Here is a 21,817-nt window from a genome sequence, read left to right as displayed (position 1 = left end):
GATTCCAGCCCCATTAGTTTAAATAGTGCCGCTATTACGAGATTTTCTTAACATTTGAATTGCATGAGAACAGAACTACTGTATTATAGCAGAACTAACTATTTTAAAGATGTGGGCGGCACAGTGGCTCAGTGGTTAGCACTGCTGCCTTGCAGCACCAGGGACCTGGGTTTGATTCCTGCCTTGGGTGACTGTGCAAATTCCACACAGACATTCTCCCAGTGTCTGCGTGGGTTTCCTCCAGTTTCCTCCCACAATTCAAAGATGTGCAGGTCGGGTGATTTGGCCATGGTTTATTGCTCATAGTGTTAGGTGCATTAGACAAGGGTAAATATGGGGTTGGGGAGTGGGGCTGGATGGGTTGCTTTTCGGAGGGTTGGTGTGGACTTGTTGGGCCGAAGGGCCTGTTTCCATACTGTAGGGAATCTAATCTAATCTAACATGATTAGGCCAAGGCTAACATTCTATGCTTAGTTCTGGGCACCAGATTTACAAATCTGTTAAAATGTAATTTAGCTTGTGAAGATTTGATGGAATTGTTCAATCATTAGAGCCACTGTTGTCAGTGACTGAGGCTAGACGGCCAGGGGGCGCACTCATGAAGATGATCTAAGTATTTGAAAGAAACTAACCTAAAGGGCCATGAGTAAGGAGTAATGGAAGTGGGTTAGTTGAATACTTGTACCATAGAGTTGGCATAGGCATGGTGGGTTGCACAGCCTTCATTTGCAGTATAAATGCTTGGGGATTTTGATGTTATGAAGGCACACTTTACCTGCACATTTTTATGCCTTTTGTATGAGTCTATGAATTAGTCAGTATCATGGCATGGAAAAACCACCCTTCACCCCCATTGTGTCCATTGGCCATCAAGCATCAATCTACTCTAGCCCCATTTTCTATCATTTGGCCATGACCTTCTATGATTTGACATGTCAAGTGATCATCTAAATATTTACTAAAATTGTGATGGTTCCCACCTCCCCTCTATTCAGGCTGAGGAATTCCAGGTATCCACCACTATCTGGGTGAAAATGTATTCTTTAAATCCCCTTTAAAATCTCCTGTGCTTTACCTTTATATCTACCCTATTCCCCTTAGTAATTGATCCCTATTCTGAGGAGGAAGGTTGTTTTCTGTCTGTTGCATTTATGCTTTTGTAATTTTGTACACCTTTGGGTCCCCCTTCAGTCCTCTCTACTCTAAGGGGAAAAGACTTCAGTCTATCCAATTTTTCCTTATAACTTGGCACTCCAGCCCAGGGAATATCTGATAAATCTTCTCCGCATTCTTTTCTGTGTAATCACATCCTAACTATAGCATTATGGCCATAACCATGTACAGTACCCCATCTGTAACCTAAATTATGCCATGTAGAGCTCCTTGATAACTCTTTAATTCAATGCATCGACTAATAAAGGCACAGATCCCATATGCCTCCTTAATTACCTTATCCACCTGTCCTGTTGCCTTCATGAATCTATGAACATACATGCCAAGGTCCCTCTAATCCTCTGTACTTTCTAGGGTTCTACCATTCATTGTACATTGTCTTGCCTTGTTAGTCCTCCTTTTTCAGGATTAAAGTCCATTTGCCATTGATCTGCCAATTTGAGCAACCGGTCTGGATTGTCCTACAGTCTAAGGCTTTCCCCTCTACTATTTACCATGCAACCAATTTTCAAGTCATTTGCAGGCTAACTAATCAAATGTTTTGCGTTCACCTCTAGATCGTTAATGAACACTGCGCACAGCAAAGGACTGAGCTCTGGATTGAAGTAACTCATAGTTAATTGTTGGGTTTAAAGCATTTACGCTATTGATTAGGACAGTGATAAAATAATATTATGACACATCACAATAGTAATAATGAGTCATTGAGCATTTTATGTAGCAGTTTGAACAATTAATCTTCATTTGGGTTTCACTCATTTCTACAGAATCTATAGTAATCATGGATACATGCATCAAATGAGACAAGGGCACTTGGTCAAGATGTTAACTTTGACCTCTTATCAAAGGAAACTGAGCTTAGAGATCAACTATTTTCTTTTCTCGTGTAAAGTTTCTGTGCCTTTAGAAGCCAGACACTCTCACTATTTCTGTAGTGAATGACTGTTTTTCAAGGATGTTATGCTGTTAACGTGTGTGGTCCACAAAAAAATGCTACCAACTAATTTGGTGGTATGATAACATGCATAATTTTTTTAAAAATGCTGAAAAACAGTTCTGTTCAATCTGTTTTCATTTGAAATAAGTTAATTTGTTGATCTATAAATAGACTTGTCTTGCTTGACAGTTTCTCAGTCCTCTTACTGAAAAGATATGTGCGCATTGATGCATACTTGATAGTGCGCGTGCAGAATACTGAGGAAGCTTGCTACAATTTCTGGTTCGTGCTATTCAACTTGAAAAAGCTTGGAGCCTGAGCTGGAGAGATTATTGGCTCCAGGCGCATAAATTTGTAACACCAACCTAGCTGAGATCAGTTTACCCAAACCTATCTTTTATATGGCTCACATTACTGGCTAAACTTGCTGCTGTTGAAGAATTAATTTCTGTCTTCACCTTTTACCCAAGTGATAAATGGTATGATTGAATGTAAAATCCATATTTACATCTTACCTAATTTAGTTTTCTAAACACATCTCATAGCATGTGGCAGCATGCTAACCTGGACCTTAATGATTTAAAATCATTTTTTAATCATATGGTATCACTTGATTGTAATATTTTATTACTTTTGTTTTAGAAAGAACATGTGAAGCTAAACTCATGAAGGCTGGAGGAACAGAAATTGGAAAAACTCTTGCAGAAAAGAGCCGTGGCCTTTTCAGTGCCAATGATTGGCAGTGTAAAACGTAAGGTTATCGTCTATAATGCAATGTGAAATCTTCAATTGAAAATTTTCCATCTTAAATACTAATTAGTCAAAATGAGAGCACCACAGTAATTCTGATTTCTTGATTATATACAGAGTATTCAGGGTGAATCATAAGAAAAGATAAGGACCTTTGCAGAGCATAGGCAATCAGTTTTATTTTGAAAGAAAAGCTCTGTATTGAGTCTTGAGCTGAATTTAACTTTAGAAAAACACTAGCATTCTTAGTTATCTGCTTTTTTATTGATTTTCAATTTCACATGTGAAAAGAAGCACAGTCTATATATTCTAATTCTGATTTCAGTTGTTTAATTTCTAGCTGTGGGAATGTGAATTGGGCACGAAGATCAGAGTGCAACATGTGTAACACTCCTAAATATGCCAAATTAGAAGAAAGGACTGGTAAGATTTGAATGTATGATAGGTGTTTATACTGTTGTTAAAAGCCATTTCATGAAATTTTCCAGTTGACTATTGTTCAGATCTGAATCGAGTTGATTATTATCAAGTTCAGTTTGATTTTTTTTTAAAAAGATTGAAATTCAATGTAACTTGAAACTTGACCCATTTGTGAAATAAAAGTTTAGAGGCTTTATTCTGGATGCCACTTGACACTTAGTTTTTCACACATCATGCCATGTAGTCAAACAGGGCTGATTAATTACAAAAAGCAAACTACTGCGTATGCTGGAAATCTGAAATAGAAAGACAAAGTGCTCGTGAATCCTAGCAGGTCTGCCAGCATCTGTCAAGAGAGAAACTGAATTCAATATCACTATTCTGTGAAGCGGAGTTCCTCTCTTTACAGATCTGCTGAACTTCTCCAGTTTTAGTTTTTATTTTGGGGCTGATTGTTTGTTGAAACAGACTTCCAACATTTAAAGGGTTCAGTTCTGGAGGAGTGGAATCCAAAAATTGAGGAATTCTGATGAACATATTGGTTAAATTGTGGTTTAGGAATAGTGCATAGTTCTGTTGTCTTAATACAAAAGGAATATGGGCATCCTGAAGAAAGCTGAAAAAGAAAAGATTTGAAAGGATTATGCCAGAGCTGAGAGGATGTGTGTATTGAGAAATATTGCACAGGTAAATAAAAGGTGGCCACCAATGAATCCATTAAGACAGAAACTTGCTGATAGGTTGAATGTGTGAAACTTGTGGAGTTGCTGAGGCAGTAGTATAGATGCTTTTAAAAGGAAGCTAGACAAATGCATGAGGGAGAAACAAGGCGAAAGTTAAGTTGATATGAGGAGGTGAAATAAAGTGGGAGAGGCTTGAGTAAAGCACGAACCATTTGGGGACACTCGCTTATTTTGTGGTTGTATAGAATTAAGAAATTACAGTTTAGATGTTGGTACTGTACATCTAGAATATTTCAGTGTTTCCCCCAGTGTTCCACAGGCTTTGGCTCTGTGTCCTCCTTTTGTTTGTCATTTATATAAATGTTTTGGATGATAATTCAGAAGGCATGGTTAAGTAACTTTGCATTCAACACCAAAATTAGTGGCCTAGCGGACAGTTTTTTTAAAAAAATAAAATTTTCTAAGATTACAAAAAGATCTTGCTTGAATGGGTCAATGGGTTAAAAAAATAGCAGATTGAGTTCAGTCTGGATAAATATGGGGTGTTGCATTTTAGTACAACAAACAAGGGTCTGGTTTATATAATTAAATGTGGGGCTTAGGATAGTGTTGTAGAACTGAAGGATACAGACACATAATTCTTTAAACTTTGTGTTCACATATCGACAGGGTGGTTAAGGTGGTGTTTGGCACGTATTACATTCATTGTTCAGTCCTTTGAATATAGTAGTTAGGAAGTCATTTTGAGGTTGTACAGGTCATTGGTGAGGCCTCTTCTGGAATACTGTGTCCAGTTGTAGTCGTCTAGTCGTAAGAAATACATTAAGCTGGAGACGGTTCCGAGAGATTTACTGGGATATTACTAGATACGAAAGGTTTGAGTTATAAAGAATGGCTAGAACTTTTTTCACTGGAGTATAGGGGGTTGAGAGGTGACCTTATAGAAGTTCATAAAATAATGAGGGGTATAGATAGAATTAATGGTAGTTCTCTTTTCCCTAAGATGGGGAATGTCAAAACTAGGGGGCACATCTTTAAGGTGAAAGGAGAAAGATTTAAAAGAGGCATTGGGACAAATGTTTTACTTGGAGGTTTGAGTGTGGAATGAATTTCCTAAGTGTGGTGGATGTGGTTATGATTACAACATTTGAAAGACATTTGGGTAAGTACATGAACAGGAAAGGTTTGGAAGGATGCGAGCCAGGAGCAGGCAGGTGGGGCTAGTTTAGCTCAGGATTATGTTCGGCATAGACTGGTTGGACCGACAGGTCTGTTACCATGCTGTGTGAAACCCTGTTGGTTTTCTTTCTGTATATGTGGATTGTTGATTGCATTTTCACAATAAGTGAATGTTTGCCTTGGTGCTGTTGATGTTGTGATTTTACTTCAGATGGTATAGTGGAGCAAAGTGCCTAAATAGCCTACAATAAGATTGTGTCATCTGATTTATAAAAACCTTGTAGAATATTTTATTTTGTATGCTGTTTACTTATTCTTGTGAATTTGTGGGCCTGTAGTTTAAGGTTTTCAGAGTGTTGATTTTCTCATTACAAATCTATTAAATGGACAATGCTGACAAGATATTTCCCATGTATTACCTGGAAAAAAAATCAAGAAAGAGATATTAAGAGTGAGAAATACAAGCAGCCAAATTGGGGAGAACAAAAGTGAAACGCACAGCCAAAGTAAGTTGTGGAAAATGTATTGGGACAGCAAGGTCAGTGTCTTGACCAAATCATGGGGACGTCAGTTGGAGCTGATGAAAGAAGAAAAGATAGGGACAGTCCAACAGAAAAGAAGAACATAGGCTAACAAGAGAAAGCAAGAAAGTTGTTTATTTCCAGTATGGGGGAAAGGAACAAGAGACACTGTCTGGATATATTTCAGTCTTTGTTTTAGATATGTTTTAATTTTGCTCCACAGAACAGATTTAGCACAGGTGATGGTACAGTGATACAAAATTGGAAAGGAGTTGCTTTGAGAGCCCTCAACATTGGCTCAAGACCCTGTGAAATCACATGGTTTCATTTCAAACATGGGAAAGGAAGTGCACTGCTGGTTATCACTCACTTGATCTCTGCCCGTTCCCAAGCTGATGAGTTGGTGCTCCTTCATTTTGAATACCAATCAAAAGATGCACTGAGGTGACATGGATACTGAATGTACTCTGGATGAAGACTTTATTATCTATCACTGAGCGTTTTGATAATACCAATACGGACTAAGCTGGATTAGTTCTAAAGGATGTATTGATAGAAGTGACCACTATCATCTCCTTGTGGAGATGGTGTCCATTCATCAAACTGAGGACACTGTCATGTTGTATGTTACTACTTCTGTGTTAAATGGGATAGGTTTTGAGCAAAGCTGGCAGATCTTCTGAAACCATTATGAACCATGAACACCAGAGTTGTATAGAAGCACTGTCTGTAACTTCATGGCCTAGCATATCCCTGTCACCCATTCTGTCATTAGTGTCAAGTAATCAACTCTTCATTGACCCAGAGTACAGGATTGCATGCCAGGAGCAGCAGCAGCGATTCTTAAAAATTAGGTGTCAGTCTAGTGAAACTTCAACACAGGGCTCCTTGCACGCCAAATGTAAGTATTAGCAACATAGGATAGGCTCAGCAATTCAAAGACCAATAGATTTGAGCTTTGCAGTCCTGCCTCATCCAGTCATGAATGATGGGCAATTACATAATTAGCAGGAGAATGAAGCCCCATCCTTCGTGCAAAAGGCTGTGTTTAATTGCCTGTGTTTAGTTGCCCTTGAGAATGTGCTAATGAGCTACCTTCTTGAACCGCTACACTCCATGTGCTATGGTTAGACCCACAATATCACTAGGGAGGGAATGCCAGGATTTTGAGCCAACGACGATGAAGGAATGATCTATTTCTAAGTTCGGCATGGTAGGTGACTTGGAGGGGAAGGTTCAGGTGGTGGTGTTCCTGTGGCTCTGCTGCTTATGTTCTCTATCTCAGATGAATTTCTGCACTGCATCTTGTTAATGGTACTCTCAATTGTTATTAAATGTCAGTGGTGAAGGGAGTGGATACTTGTGGATGTGGTGCCAATGAAGCAGATAGCTTTGTCCTGGATAGTGTCAAGCTTCTTGTGGTGTTGAAGCTTCAAACATTCAAGCAAGAGGGGAGTATTCCATCACTTTTTTTTGTGCTTTGTGGATGATGGACAGACTTTGGGGGGTAAGGAGGTAAGTTCTTCTCTGCAGAGTTCCTAGTCTTTGTCCAACTTTTATTGCTGCTATTTGTTTGTCAAGTGGAGTTGAGATTTTCTTCAAATGGCCAGTAGTGTTAGGGATACCTGGATGAGTTGAGTCCAAGGGACGCCTCATTTTCTTCTAAGAGTGTTAGATTCAACCTCTGTAATCGGGACATTTTATAGAGTGCTAATGTCAAGTGTTGGTGTGTGTGATCTAATACCAGCAATTTGGAGCTAGTTAGCATGCTTGTTTTGTAGCAGCTATACCTTTTGATTACATGTTAATGGATATAATTAAATTCACATGCATGTATTGTTGTGAATGCAGTTTGGATGTTTAAATTAGCCATACTTCATAACCTTAATCACTACTTTTGAGAAAGTTCACATAAATAAGGTTTACCTTCATTTACAGACTAACTTGTGTAATTGTCACATGATTTTATTTAGAATTTTGTTTTAGTGCATATTTGATTCATAACCTGGGATTTTATAGTTACATTGTCTAAATGTAGACTTGATGTGCAGAATCTACTAATTAACTCCACTATTTGGAATGCACTTTTTGTTACCTTAATTCTTGAACTACATTTGAATAGAATATTTTTAAAATGGTGATCATTTCATTCCTGATAGGATATGGAGGTGGATTTAATGAAAGAGAAAATGTTGAGTACATTGAACGTGAAGAATCTGATGATGAATATGATGAGGTAAGACTTGAAAAATAGAATTGTTTCCTAAAATGTCTCTAATATAAAGCTAGTTAACACAGTGTGCTTGTTTACATACATTGTGGCTTTCAGACCAAGGTCTGACCTCCAGCTAAGGAAAATCTTGCTTGCAATTAGCTGCTTTTATTTTAACAATCAAGTATTGGATAGTTTGAAGAATTGTATTTAAAGTATCAAGAACTTTGACCTCCAAGAAGGACTGTACTGACATTCTCAAGCTGTTGGGGTAAGGAAGATGTATCCGTGCAATGGCGCAGGTGAATGTTGGTCAAAAATGAGAGCCACTAATGCAGCCTTGAATAATTGAGGTGAATTATGCAGGTTATCGCGGAGCAGATCTTCCCAATTCTAGAAATAACCATTAGACCTTTTTTTTTTATGGATTGTAACTGATTGCCCTTGTCGCAGAATCCTCCACTACCTATACATCATTTGAGGGACTGTATAGACTTCTGGGCACCTCATTCAAGCAAAGGTATAAAAGCCTTGGTATGTACAGCAGGTTTACCAGGATTACACCAGAGATGAAATTTGAAAAATTGGAATTGATCTCAATGAAACGCACAGGTACTGATGCAAAATTTCAAAGTAGTAAGATGGCCTCGTAAGGCCAGTGGAATGGGTGGGGTGGTTGGTGATGAGAGCATGTACTCCTGGAAATTGGGGTCCAACGTAGAGATCTTGAGATGAAAATCATGAACAAAAGATCTAGAGGCGAAATGAACAAAATTTGTTTTGACTCTGTTAGCAAAAGAATACAGTGTAGTACCTGTTAATGTGGTTGCAGTTGATTCCATGGAATTTTAAGGGTAAGTCTGAAACTGAGAATGTGAAACTTAGCAGGACGACCTTTCAAGGATTTGGTGGAGGGACAGCAAGCTGAATAGCTTCTGGCGTTATAAGTTCCTATGTCCCATAATGCACCACATCCAGCTATGAAAGGCTGACTGTGGTGAAAAGCATTTTGATGCCATCTGATTGTATTAGAGGCCCCTAAGAGATCTTTGAGGCCCTTAATTCCATGACTGAAGGCACTTTGTCCATTTGAACGTATGTCAGTTTCTTTTCCCCGAGTTTGTAAGATCAATGGAGTTGAATTTTTTCAGCTTATTTGGGTTAGCAGAATAAGTAATGTTAAATTGGGGCTGTAAGTCTCCAAAGGAGGGCTTATTTAAAAAAAACTGAGAACGTCTGCATTAATGCAAAAGCTTGTACCTAGTGGTATTAAATCATAGCTGATTCTAAAGATATTACAAATTGAAGCGTTCTCAAATGTAACTTTTCCAATTTGCTTAAAATAAAAATATATTTGCCATTGATTTGTAACTCTTTTAATTTTTGCAAAATATGATTCTATTCTACAGCATCTAATAATATGGAGTAAGTTTGTCACTATTCCCTAAGGCTGGCTTAGACCCAAAACAATTCCATCAGTTCTTTTGTTTTTGCTTTTCAACAACAATAATCCACTCATAGAATAAACAGGTATCTCCTTATCTCCTTTCTGTATTGTCTCTGGTGTCTCAAACTTCTGACCTTTTTTTATTTTACTAATTTCACTTGTACTCTGCATTTCTCTGCTTTTTACTATCCTCATTAAATTTAAAAGCCTTTTATATTTTAAAAGCTTTTTAAAGCTTTTAAGTTGAAATTTAAAATGAATTGCATATGTGTATGGCATTAGATAAACTGGGAAAGCTTTAAAGAAACAATTCAAATTGTTCAACAGACATTTTTTTTCCATAAAATAAAAAAATCAGTACACATGATCTGTCCCAGGCTCACTGGAAGTTAAAGACTAAATAAAACTTGCATTATTTAGTATTTTGTTACGGACCGTTAATTCATCTATGGTAAGTGTGCTTGTAATCAATGACTAATTTCATTTACTGCATAGTTTCAAAACTGCTTTTTCTTAATCAAGTTATAAGTATTGCAAAATTCAAGTTGAAGGCAACATGGAAGCATTTAGAAACATTTATACTTTTATAAACTAGTTTGGAAGGAAGAAAAAGAAATTCCGTGGAAAGCCAGTTGGACCCAAAACCATCTTGCAAGAAGAAATTGAAAGTGAAAAAGATGATGAGGATGATGATGAGGATGGGGATCTCTCCAAGTACAAACTTGATGTGAGTATCATTCTTGTCCTACTCTTAACCTTTTATAATTGCACATATTTTGTAATTGTGTATACAACATGTGTTTAATGTGTTAAAGTATTTTTGTGAAAATGGCACTGTTGCATTTAAATTTTACAACTTAAAATCTTGCGCTCGCATTATTGACCTTTTTTTATTGAAAGACTTAAGGGGGGAAAGAATCTGAGACTTACTGACTTTGTTTGTTTATCCTTGAAAATATGATGTAAATCGGCATTTTAATCAGGTAATAAAATCATTGATGTAGTGAAAAGGAGGTTATGAAATTGGGAAAAGGAATTGTGTACTGTCTCCAGTGTGTATCTAAAATCTGTTTGCTGGTGGTATTCCGAAGTTCATTATTCCTTAAGCAGCTTCTATATGGGTCAGTGCAGTGGAGTTACATTAAGCAAAGCTGTTCTGATGTTCACTCTGATGGCCCTTGATGCTTAATGTTTGATCTGTCAGATTCATTCCAAGGCATTGAATTTTGTTCCATATCTCCTGTGTCATGCTGTCAGGTCTGTTTCTTTAAAATGATTGGTTGCTTGTGAATATTGTTGGGTGGATTGGCCATAGAGTCCAGGGATGTGCAGTCTACGTGAGTTAGCCATTATAAATGTGGGGTTACAGAGATAGAGTAAGGTCTAGGTCTGGGTGGGATTCTCTTTTGGAGGGGTGCTGCTGAATGGCCTCTTCCACACACTGTGGATTCTTTCTAGCATTGCAAAGATGAGGGACAGCAGTATTTGTATTATATAGGGCTTGCATTCAAAAATAGGCACCTTGCACCTAAATTTTTTTTATTAATGTCTATCTAACTGTGTAGCCAGAGAATCTTTTTACGATTGCTTCACTTCCTTTACCTGCAACCTTGCCTCTGGTATCTCCCAAGTCTCTACTTCAGGCCCGTCCTGTTTCCCATGTGTATGCTGCACCTGGTGACATAATCCAAAAGGCACAATGTTAAGCTTGCACAGCATGTGAGCATTAATTCTCCATCCCTTATTGACCAGAGGACGGTTAAGGATCAGCCACATTGCCGTGGGTCTGGAGTCACATGTAGGCCAGATCAGGTGAGGATGCTAGTTTCCCTTATTAAAGTTCGTGAGAAAATAAAATGGGTTTTCAGTTGACAGTTGACAGTAGATTTGTGGTCGTCATTAGATTCTTAATTTTAGATGTTTATTGAATACAAATTCCACCATCTGTCATGGTGGGATTTGAACCAAAGTCCCCCCCAGAACATTACCTGGATCTTTGGATTAATAGTCCAATGACAACACCACTAAGTTGCCCCTCTCATTAAAAAAGCTGATAGCACTCAATTCTACCTTCACCACCAGGAAGGGAAAAGGATGAGATTCTGAATAGAGAATATAGAGTTAGGCAGGAATTTAAAAAAGACATCCTTGAGAGTAGTAATATCTGGATTACTCCTGGGGCAGTGAGCTAGTGAGGATAGGAATAGGAAGATAGAGCTGATAAATGCATGGCTGAGGAGCTGGTGTATGGGAGAAAGATTCACATTTTGGATCATTGGAAGCTCTTCTGGGGTAGAGTGACCTGTACAAGAAGGACCGATTACACCTGAATTGGAAGGGGACGGATATACTGGCAGGGAGGTTTGCTTAGAGCTGCTCGGGAGGATTTAAACTAGTAAGGTGGGTGGGTGGGACCCAGGGAGATACTGAGGAAAGAGATCAATCTGAGACTGGTGCAGTTGAGGAAAAAAAAATGAATCAAACAGTCAGGGCAGGCATGGACAAAGCAGAACAAGGTAGGACTGATAAAATAAGCTGCATTTATTTCAATGCAAGAGGTCGAACAGGGAAGGCAGATGAACTCAGGGCATGGTTAAGATCATGGGACTGGGATATCATAGCAATTATAGAAATTATAGGGATGGACAGGACTGGCAACTTAATGTTTCAGGATACAAATGCTACAGGAAAGACAGAAAGGGAGGCAAGTGAGGAGGGGGAGTGGTGTTTTTGATAAGGGATAGCATTATAGCTGCTGTGAGGGAGGATATTCCTGGAAATACATTGAGAAGTTATTTGCATTGAACTGAGAAATAAGAAAGGGATGATCACCTTATTGGGCTTGTATTATAGACCCCTATTAGTCAACGGAAAATTGAGAAACCTATTTGTAAGGATATCTCTGTTATCTGTAAGAATAATAGGGTGATTATGGTAGGCGATTTTAACTTGCCAAACATCGAATGGGACTGCCATAGTGTTTTCAGGGTGTAGATAGGGATGAGTTTAAGTTTGGAGACTTGTTAGCAAGGTTAGATCTCATGGAATACAGGGAGAACTAGCCATATGGATACAGACTGGTTCAGAGGTAGGAGACAGGGTGGTGGTGAAGGGTTGGTTTTCAGTCTGGAGGCCTGTCATCAGCAGAATGCCAAAATGATCGGTGCTGGGTCCACTACTTTTTGTCATTTATATAAATGATTTGGATGTGAGCATAAGAGGTATAGTTAGTAAGCTTGCAGATGATATCAAAATTGGAGGTTACAATGGGATCTTGACCCAATGGGCTGAGAAGTGGCAGTGGAGTTTAATTTTGATAAATGCGAGGTACAGCATTTTGGGAAAGCAAATCTTAGCAGGACTTATACACTTAATGGTAAGGTCCTAGGGAGTGTTACTGAACAAAGAGACCTTGGAATACAGGTTCATAGCTCCTTGAAAGTGGAGTCGCAGGTAAGTAGGATAGTGAAGAAGGCATTGGTATGCTTTCCTTTTTTCACACAAAGGGTGGTACGTGTATGGAATGAACTGCCAGAGGACGTGGTGGAGGCTGGTACATTTGCAACATTTAAGAGGCATTTGGATGGGTATATGAATAGGAAGGGTTTGGAGGGATATGGGCCAGGTGCTGGCAGGTGGGACTAGATTGGGTTGAGTTATCTGGTCGGCATGGACTATTTGGACCAAAAGGTCTGTTTCTGTGCTGTACATCTCTATGACCCTGACTTTTGAGTCCTTAACTGCTGGCTGATGTTTCCTCGATACCGACTTGCCCTGTTCCTGTTTATCTGATATCCAGTGTTGGATGAGTACGAATTCCTTTCGGCTTGATATTGGAAAGACTGAAGCCAGTACTTGCTCCAAATTCGGTTCTCTAAATATTGACTCCATCTTATTCCTGGCAGTAATCTCAAATTGAGCCAATTAATTTACATCCTTAGTGTCACATTTGTGCTATCACTATGGCCATGCAGATCATTTAACTTTGTGCCTGCCTTACTGCATATACTGCTGAAACTCTCATCCTTGCCTTTGCTGCCTCTAACTCTACAATTCCAATACATAACTGACTTTTCTCCCACATTCTACCCTTCATACAGTGAGGATACCCCAAAGTGCCCATGTCTTAATTCACTGCAAATTCCTGTCACTGAACATCCCATGCCCTGTGTTTACTAATCTACATTGCTTGAAAAGGAGCCAATGTTGCTACACCATTGATCCATTGGTTTGGGCTGATCATCCAGTGAATGAGTTAATGTCTCACTGTGGGAATTTGACAATTCAAGTGCAACCCAATGGGAACAAAATGTCCCCTCAGAAGAGAAAATATTATAGACTTAGTATTTGGGATTATACTCTATTAAAAGATTGAATTGAGAGTATTTTGTTCATTAAGTGAACCCTATTTTTTAGAAAAGGCTACTGTCCATGACTGAGCACATGCTATCCTTTTGACTTTGTGAAATAAATCTTGCTTTACAAGAGGTCCTTTTTCACTTGGCATCTCTATACAATGACAGTTGAGTTTTTGTTACAGCTGCAAACAAAATGTTTTTGTGGTTTCACTCTATAGCTTTCAGATTTACTGCCTGAGATCACTGCTGTAAGTTAGCTCTCAATTCTAATGACCTAGACTTGACTAGCTTCTGGACATTCTGCAGGGAGTTCCGGAATCAAACATAACATTATTGTCATTCGTAGCACATGTTTCACTCGATACTAGACTTGAGTCAGTAAAATAAATACTTCAGTCGTCATGGATTTATTTTCCCTGTTTGCATATTTGAGCATGAAGGTTATGTTACCTGGAAACTGGACATTATTTAGTTAAATTTAGGTTTCGTAATTGTTTTGAACTAAACTATCCATTTATTTCAAAAATTAGAAAGTAGTTATTTTGACTTTTAACTGCCAAACAGGCTTATTAACCAGCTAATGAATTTGAGCGCACACAATAATGAATGGTAGTCTTGAATTAGTTGTAAGCTTAACTGCTCATAAGATGTAAAAATAAAAGTCAAGCTGTTCTACTAAACTGTACTGAGTACTTGAGGAATATGTAACACAACTGACTATTTAGTAACTGAATATGTGCCTCATAATCTCAATAATTCATCAAATATTTTTATTTTAAAACACCTTGGGGCATTTTACCAGAGTGAAAGCTCAACATAAGTAAAAGTTGTTGCATACATAAAACCAAAGTTTTTGAAATAAGTGAGTGCTTTCTCAGACACGTGGCAAGACCAAAATCTATATTTCAACAGCAGAAGACTTGCTGTGCGTCAACAAAAGTAATTCATTAATCACTAATGCATTAAAGGTTCCTGAGTGTAAGAGATGCTATAAAATTTGCATGCTTTCATTTTCAATCAAAGCTAATCAATTATTTTGTCATTTCTGAATTACATTTTTTCTTCCGAAATTTATTGAAGCCACTTTCTGGAAATAAACTATAATTTTAAATTGCACCTGCAGCACAATGAAAGATAAAACCACTGCACAAAATTAGAGTAACACTAATTTCACCTTCTAACTACTGCTGCATTGATTGTTGGAGCAGTCTGTTTATAAACTAGACTAAACCCTTCTCAATATATTAAGGTAGGCTAGACTCTACCTTTTTCCTTTTCTAATGGCAAGCGCCAGTTGTTGCATTTCAGATGCATTTTGATTGGTCATACTAGCAGATTTGAAGCAAAACACAGTTTATTCATACACTTTAGTTAAAATACAACAAAAAGCATGAAATTGGAATAATTTAACGCTTTGAAAACATAACAGATAATAGATTATTTTACTACACAACAGTACTATTCCAATATAGTATCATCTCATAAACATATCCTTAGCAAAAGGCAAGTTCAAAAAAATAGATTCTTAAAGGCAAATCTGCGACCAAGGAGGAGGCAAAGTCAAGAAAACTCGAAGGAGAAAGTAGCAGGAAGGGATGTTCTGCAGCTTCCACCCAGCTTTTAAGATCCAGCAATTGCTACTACTGAAAATGAAAACTCAATCCTGGTCGAGTGGGAGCTTGCCCTACCCATTCAGGCTGCTTCTATTCCTTTTTAAGAAAAAACACGACTTCACAAACTGTTAACTCTAATGGCTTTGTGAACACTGCTTGGCACATCTCCCTTTTATAAGCTCTTTTTTTAAAAAACAAAAAGGCAAAATACACTTTTAAAAGCCATAGTAACTTCACCAGTCAAAAAGATGCATCTGACCATGTGGTCAGCAAGAGAAGAGGGACATAATGTGAAAGAAACATTCTCTTATCATTGAGAGCTTTCTTATGTCAAGGATCTGCTTTGATCATTTTTGAACTTCAAAGCAGTGAACATCAAAAAGACAACATGCAATTCACAGAACCAGAAATAGCATTATTAATTTGTCAAATTGCAATTGTTCCTTTTAAAATAATAGTTGTTTCAACCTAATTTGTGTTTGTTTTTGTTTTTTCCTGAAGCCAGCCAGCTGTGAATCAGTTAGGATTTCCATTTAGATTAAATTAAGGAAAGCCGACTCCTTAAACTGAGTCATAACTATTGACCGGCCATGAAGTCTGTCCAGACCAGTTTAAGACCATAAGACATAGGAGTGGAAGTAAGGCCATTCAGCCCATCGAGGCCACTCTGCCATTCAATCATGGCTGATGGGCATTTCAACTCCACTTACCCGCATTCTCCCTGTAGCCCTTAATTCCTTGTGACATCAAGAATTTATCAATCTCTGCCTTGAAGACATTTAGCGTCCCGGCCTCCACTGCACTCTGCGGCAATGAATTCCACGGGTCCACCACTCTTTGGCTGAAGAAATGTCTCTGCATTTCTGTTCTGAATTTACCCCCTCTAATTCTAAGGCTGTGTCCACAGATCCTAGTCTCCTCACCTAACGGAAACAGTTTCCTAGCGTCCACCCTTTCCAAGCCATGTATTATCTTGTAAGTTTCTATTAGATCTCCCCTTAATCTTCTAAACTCCAATGAATACAATCCCAGGATCCTCAGCCGTTCCTCGTTTTTAGACCTATCATTCCAGGGATCATCCATGTAAATCTCCACTGGACACAGTACTCCAAATGGGGCCTAACCAGAGCTTTATAAAGTCTCAGTCGCAACGGCGCTTTTATATTCCAACCCTCTTGAGATAAATGACAACATTGCATTCGCTTTCTTAATCACGGACTCAACCTGCATGTTTACCTTTAGAGAAGCCTCGACTAGCACTCTCAGATCCCTTTGTACTTTGGCTTTATGAATTTTCTCACCGTTTAGAAAGTAGTTTACCCACAGAGCTGTTTTGTTTGGGTAGACCAACCTATCACAAAAAGCTACTGCTTTGAACATGTTATTTATTGTAACTTGTTAAATGAAGAAGTGAAGAACATCCAATTTCATGCACTATGTATAACTATATGATACTTTTCAGGATGATGATGATGAGGAGGATGGTGATCTCTCAAAGTATAATCTAGATGCAAGTGAAGATGAAAAGAAGCCTCCCAAAAGCAGGAGTCGCTCCAAGTCACATTCATCTCGATCTTCTTCATCTTCCACTGCTCATTCCAGTTCAAGGTCCAGGTAAACGGGTACAGGTCAAGGGTGACACCGGGCAAAATGTCAGTATCAGTTTAACTTCTTTCTTTTAAATGTTTGTTCATGTGATATGAAGTTTTGAGTCAAGTGTTGCATCTGAAGTTACATTCCTTCCTTTAGGAGATGACTTTTAGATTACTTCTACTAATCATCTAAATTAGTATAATATCTAATGTATTCTACAGTTAACATAAGATCAAAAACTAGAGCTTTAATCATAATGCTTCTGTTTTATTGTCTTTAGATACTGAAACATGTATTTGTTTCCAAAGTTCTGAGATTTAATTTGGGGTTGTCAGGATACTCTAAGAATTAGTCCTCTGATATGTTTGCAGTCTTAATTACCTGCTTTGTCATTTTCTTCAATCATTTTTCTCTTCAGATGCTTATAGAAGGAAGACTTCCACTTCATATTTTCTCAAGCACCTGTTTATAATTAAGAATGTTAAAGTGAGCAAATGAGACTCAGTTTCACATATATTTATATTCACTTTATTAGCCTTCCCTTTTTATCTTATCCTTTGTTTCCTTTACACACCCTTTTCTTTTCTTGAGCCAACTTGATTGGATCAATGATACTAATCTTTTTCATAATCTGAAAGATTAAATTTGAATCCTCACTTTTATGGAGCGCAAGTGTAATTTTCTTTTGATTTTCAAATCATCTTTGATTCCCTGTTTTCTCGTGGCTAATAATCCTCACATTAACTGGCGGTCAGAGAAATGTACTGTGTGCAATAGCATTGAACAAACACTTTTATGATACAGCAACAATAGTCTTTTTTTTCTATTATTAATGGAACCGACTAACTAATGTGCCAATCTTTCAAATATTACTTTCTGATAATTCCATTCATCAACTGGTATCCTTTGGCTCTTTGTTCCCAGATGTAATCTGCATTTTTTAGAGGTTAGGTTAGTTGAAAATGCTCCCAATCCTTTTGAATGAATAATATTGTTCTTAATTATTGTGATGGCTTCCTATTTTGGTTCAAATTTTCCTTTATCCCATGTTCTGTCAAGTTATTTATATAAATGAAAATAAGTAATTCTAATAATGTAGCAATCTGATTTGCAATAGTCAAGACTAAGAACTTACTGTAATATTTGAAATTCAGTGGTTTTGAAAATTGAAGATAAAGCTAGCCACAGGTTTATCGAGAAAAATATATAATTAAGTGAAGTTTAACTGTGTATTAAATGACCATGAGACTGACAATTTTAACAGTAATTTTAAGTAATTTTGTTAAAACTTAAATGCAGAAATAACTTGTATGGCAGCTAATGTACGTTGGTGCAACTAATGATGGGTGAGAAATTAAAGCCAATGCTGCCTGTTTGTTATTTTTCTAAACCCACAAAGCAACAGTCTCATTGAGTGTAGCTCTTCCCATATTATTGAATAGATTACTGCATTTCTGTTTTTTCTTTGAAAATCAAGCAGTTTAAATTTAATTTTAACTATCATTCCTGTTTACAGGAAGTAGAATGAGGTGTTGCATTAAAAATACATTACTTTAAAAGCCATTCTGCAGTTTTTATATTGTATAGACATATCAAATGGATGTTAATTTCATGTTTGATAGCTATTTTTGGTGTTACTCTCTTTTTAAAAAGCTGACTCTATTCACTATGTACTAATTTTAAAAATGCATTTGCTCTTTTTATAAGCGTTAAGTGAAGAATTTGAGGGTTTGATTTGTCTGGATTTTGATTATGGTTATGATTTTGATTATTTCCCCTAGGAAAATCAGTCATTTAATTTGTATTTTCTCAGTTTGATTATTGGGTAAATTTTGATTTCTTTTGTGGGTGGCAGTTAGTTGTCTGTGAAATTGAAGAGTCTCTTCTAGTTTCAAGTTTTATGCAACTTATATTTAAATTTGGTATTGGAAAATGTTTGCCATTTTATTGCAGGTCCAGGACCAGAAGTTCTACCACTTCCAGATCGAGGTCACGTTCCAGCTCCAGAGGTCAATCTAGATCACCCCGGTCGAAGTCAAGGTGAATGGGGTAACATTCTCTCCTCCTTGGAGAGTTTAAAAAGTGCTTCAAGGGAAAAGGACATCTAAACCCCTTTTGATATTGACATTTTCATTCCACCAATATTGCCATTCAAGTAGTGACACAGTTGACTTCATTACTGGATTTGCATCAGCCTGAAAGGATATTTTACACACAAAGGGTCAGTTATTTAACTATTTTAGTTTCCTGCCTGCAACCATACTTCCAGCCCAGTTACATTTTGGGATTAAAATCTCTGCTTCTTCACTTGCCCACGTATAATTTTTTTGGCCCAGTTGCTTTCATACAAAATTGTGATCTGGCAAGTGCACGCTTGAAATAATGACTTCATTATGTTTATTGTCTGCAGTCACTAATTATCTGCACTGGACAGGTTTAGCATACACTTAATAGATATATGAAACAACACTTTAAAATGATGGACCGTTGTTTGATCCATGTCCTAGTAACATTTGATCTTGACTGGGATGGCAGTAGGTTTACTAAAATTAATCTTTAGAGTGAGGAAATGAGCTAGTATTTCTAAATAGTACGTATTAACCCCTGTTTAAATGTGTGGGCTTTTCGGCTGTGTGTATTGTGCTGTGTGATGTATTTCTCCTCTGACAGCAAACTCCATGTTGATATTGGCTAAGAATCATTTTTTGGGAAAGTTACCAGAACAACGGGTACCTCCAAAACTGTACCGCAGTTTGAGTATGATGAAAAGAAATTGTGACCAAATTACTCAATCTCTTTACATAAATACATTGAATCTCCTCAATTCTAATCATTATGTTGCTAGGACCATGTCAAAGAAGCCATTATATGATTGTTGAACGATTGGGGTGCAATTAATTTTCTTTAACTCCTTTTAATATTTAACATTTGGCAATAATGCATGCTAACAGTAGATAACCATCAACATCAATGGGAAAGATTTTTTAATCTTGTTGCTCGTTAGCAAAAAGTGTTATGAAATGAAATCTTGTAGTGACCCACATCATTTGAATGTCTTATTATTATTTTTTCATAGATTTAATAGATAACTGAAGTCTGAAAAACTGACCTTCAATTAAGTATACGCACTTCAATATCTGTGTAGTAAAACAATATCATGTTCCAGTCAATAATTAATATATAATAGGGCCAAGCCTACTCTGTGCATTGAGTAACTCTTTGCTTTTATAGAAGTATTAATAAAATTGCAAGTACACTTGTCAAGAAATTTTAGCAGTCAAATTTGCTTGATATCTGGTGTAATTATAGTATATAGTATAATTACACAGTTTGTAAATGGTAACTGAAGATAGGTTTAAACCTTTCGTATTCGTAATAGAACAGCATAGGAGCACTAGGACACTCCATCTCTGACTCTGTCCTCCTATTCAACGGGATCATCTGTAAAGGTTTCTTTGTATCTACCCTATCAGTTCCTTTCAAAATTCTAAAACCCTCCATCAAATTACTGCTTAACTTTTTTATATTCCAAGAATTACAAGTCCAGTTCAAGCAATCTTGTTTTGTTATTTAAAGCTATGGATTCCTGGTTGTATTTTGTTGAATCTGTGCTGCACTCCTTTCAAATCCACTATATCCTTGTTCTAAGGTGTGGTGAATAGAATAGTATTTCATATGCAGTTTGACCAGAACTTTGTATAGGTATTGACGCTTTCTCCCCTTTTTATATTCTAGCACTCTGATTGTAAGCCTCAGTCTTCTACATGTTAGAGACTATGGACATTAAGTTTCCAAAGGCTTTCAGTATTTCAAAAAAATCAGTGTCTTTTTAATGTTCAAAAAAAAATCTCTTGCCTTTCAAGAAACAATGAATAAACAATTAATTGTATGTATCCAAAATTTTTGAAGGCTTTGTGATCATCGACTACCTTTCTCTGATGTTACGTTATGTTCCGTCATTACTTGGCTTCATGGCCAGTTTATCTTTGGCCAGTGTTCCACAGTTTTGTAGTTTGTCAAGCAAGGGGCTTCCTCAGCATTTCCTTTTGTTTATCGATGACATATTTTCTAGGAAGTAAATCAGAATAGATGTGGCCATCTCTTGAGTCCAATTATTTATCACATAATCGTGCATGAGACTATTTCAGATTGGTCTTTCATTCATTAAACTGACCTGAATTTGTTTCATTTCCAATAGTAGATAAACTACCAACTAGTTACTAAATATGTCATATCTTTCTGAATTTCTGAACATCATTCCAACCCTTCCAACATTAATAAATTGTTATCAGAACATGGAGATTCTTAAGAGTGATACTAGGAATGCAGTTTCTCTCAACACAGAACTGTTATCTTATTATATTGAAAGATTCTTAAATGTAGAAGCAATATTTTTAAGTGACATCTAGTTTTGTACATTTTAAATCTGGATCAGTTTAGTTTTTGAATATTTGGCAAAGCAGTTAACATATATTTAGAAACTACCTATTTCCAAACATTATAGGTTGTATTGCTCTATTTTGCACATTTTCTTTCATTAAATGTGATGTGGATGTTGTTTTGGTTTGTGTATCTTTTATGCCTTGGAATGTTCTCAATCAAAGGAGATCAAGCTAATTTGAACAGAGTATGCATCCTGGACCTAGACAAAACTGTATCAAATCAAGAAAGAAAACCTGTTTTGACAAGTCATGATTACATACAATACTCTGCAGTCTTTTGGACCAGACCAAACCCCCTCAAAATATATTAAGATAGTCTAAACCCAACTTTTATTTTGAAGATAAAGTGTAAAGAATTGCCTTTCAGATGCAATTCGATTTGTCAAACTGCTTGACATTAAGGAAAAATATACCTTGTATTTTAACTATAGCACAAAAATAAACCACTTTTAAAAATTAGCTGTAACTTTATTGAAAAGCTTAAAATAA

General features: G+C 37.0%; 1 protein-coding gene across 2 annotated transcripts in view; it reads left to right on the top strand.

Moving 5' to 3' along the window:
• The window catches only part of zranb2 (zinc finger, RAN-binding domain containing 2), a 44,731-nt gene that overhangs the window by 15,401 nt on the left and 7,513 nt on the right, over positions 1 to 21,817 (top strand). For both annotated transcript variants that reach the window (XM_072574171.1, XM_072574170.1), the window contains exons 3-8: positions 2,753 to 2,861; positions 3,201 to 3,283; positions 7,823 to 7,899; positions 9,918 to 10,049; positions 16,756 to 16,907; positions 18,840 to 18,926. In XM_072574171.1, coding sequence (XP_072430272.1) covers positions 2,776 to 2,861; positions 3,201 to 3,283; positions 7,823 to 7,899; positions 9,918 to 10,049; positions 16,756 to 16,907; positions 18,840 to 18,926 — 617 coding nt within the window. In that variant the 5' untranslated portion in view covers positions 2,753 to 2,775. The remainder of the gene's footprint in view (positions 1 to 2,752; positions 2,862 to 3,200; positions 3,284 to 7,822; positions 7,900 to 9,917; positions 10,050 to 16,755; positions 16,908 to 18,839; positions 18,927 to 21,817) is intronic.

Source organism: Chiloscyllium punctatum, chromosome 7 (genome assembly GCF_047496795.1).
Source record: "Chiloscyllium punctatum isolate Juve2018m chromosome 7, sChiPun1.3, whole genome shotgun sequence".
NCBI lineage: Eukaryota > Metazoa > Chordata > Chondrichthyes > Orectolobiformes > Hemiscylliidae > Chiloscyllium > Chiloscyllium punctatum.
The sequence above is the reverse complement of the archived record's forward strand: the minus strand, read 5'-3'. Positions and strand labels throughout refer to the sequence as shown.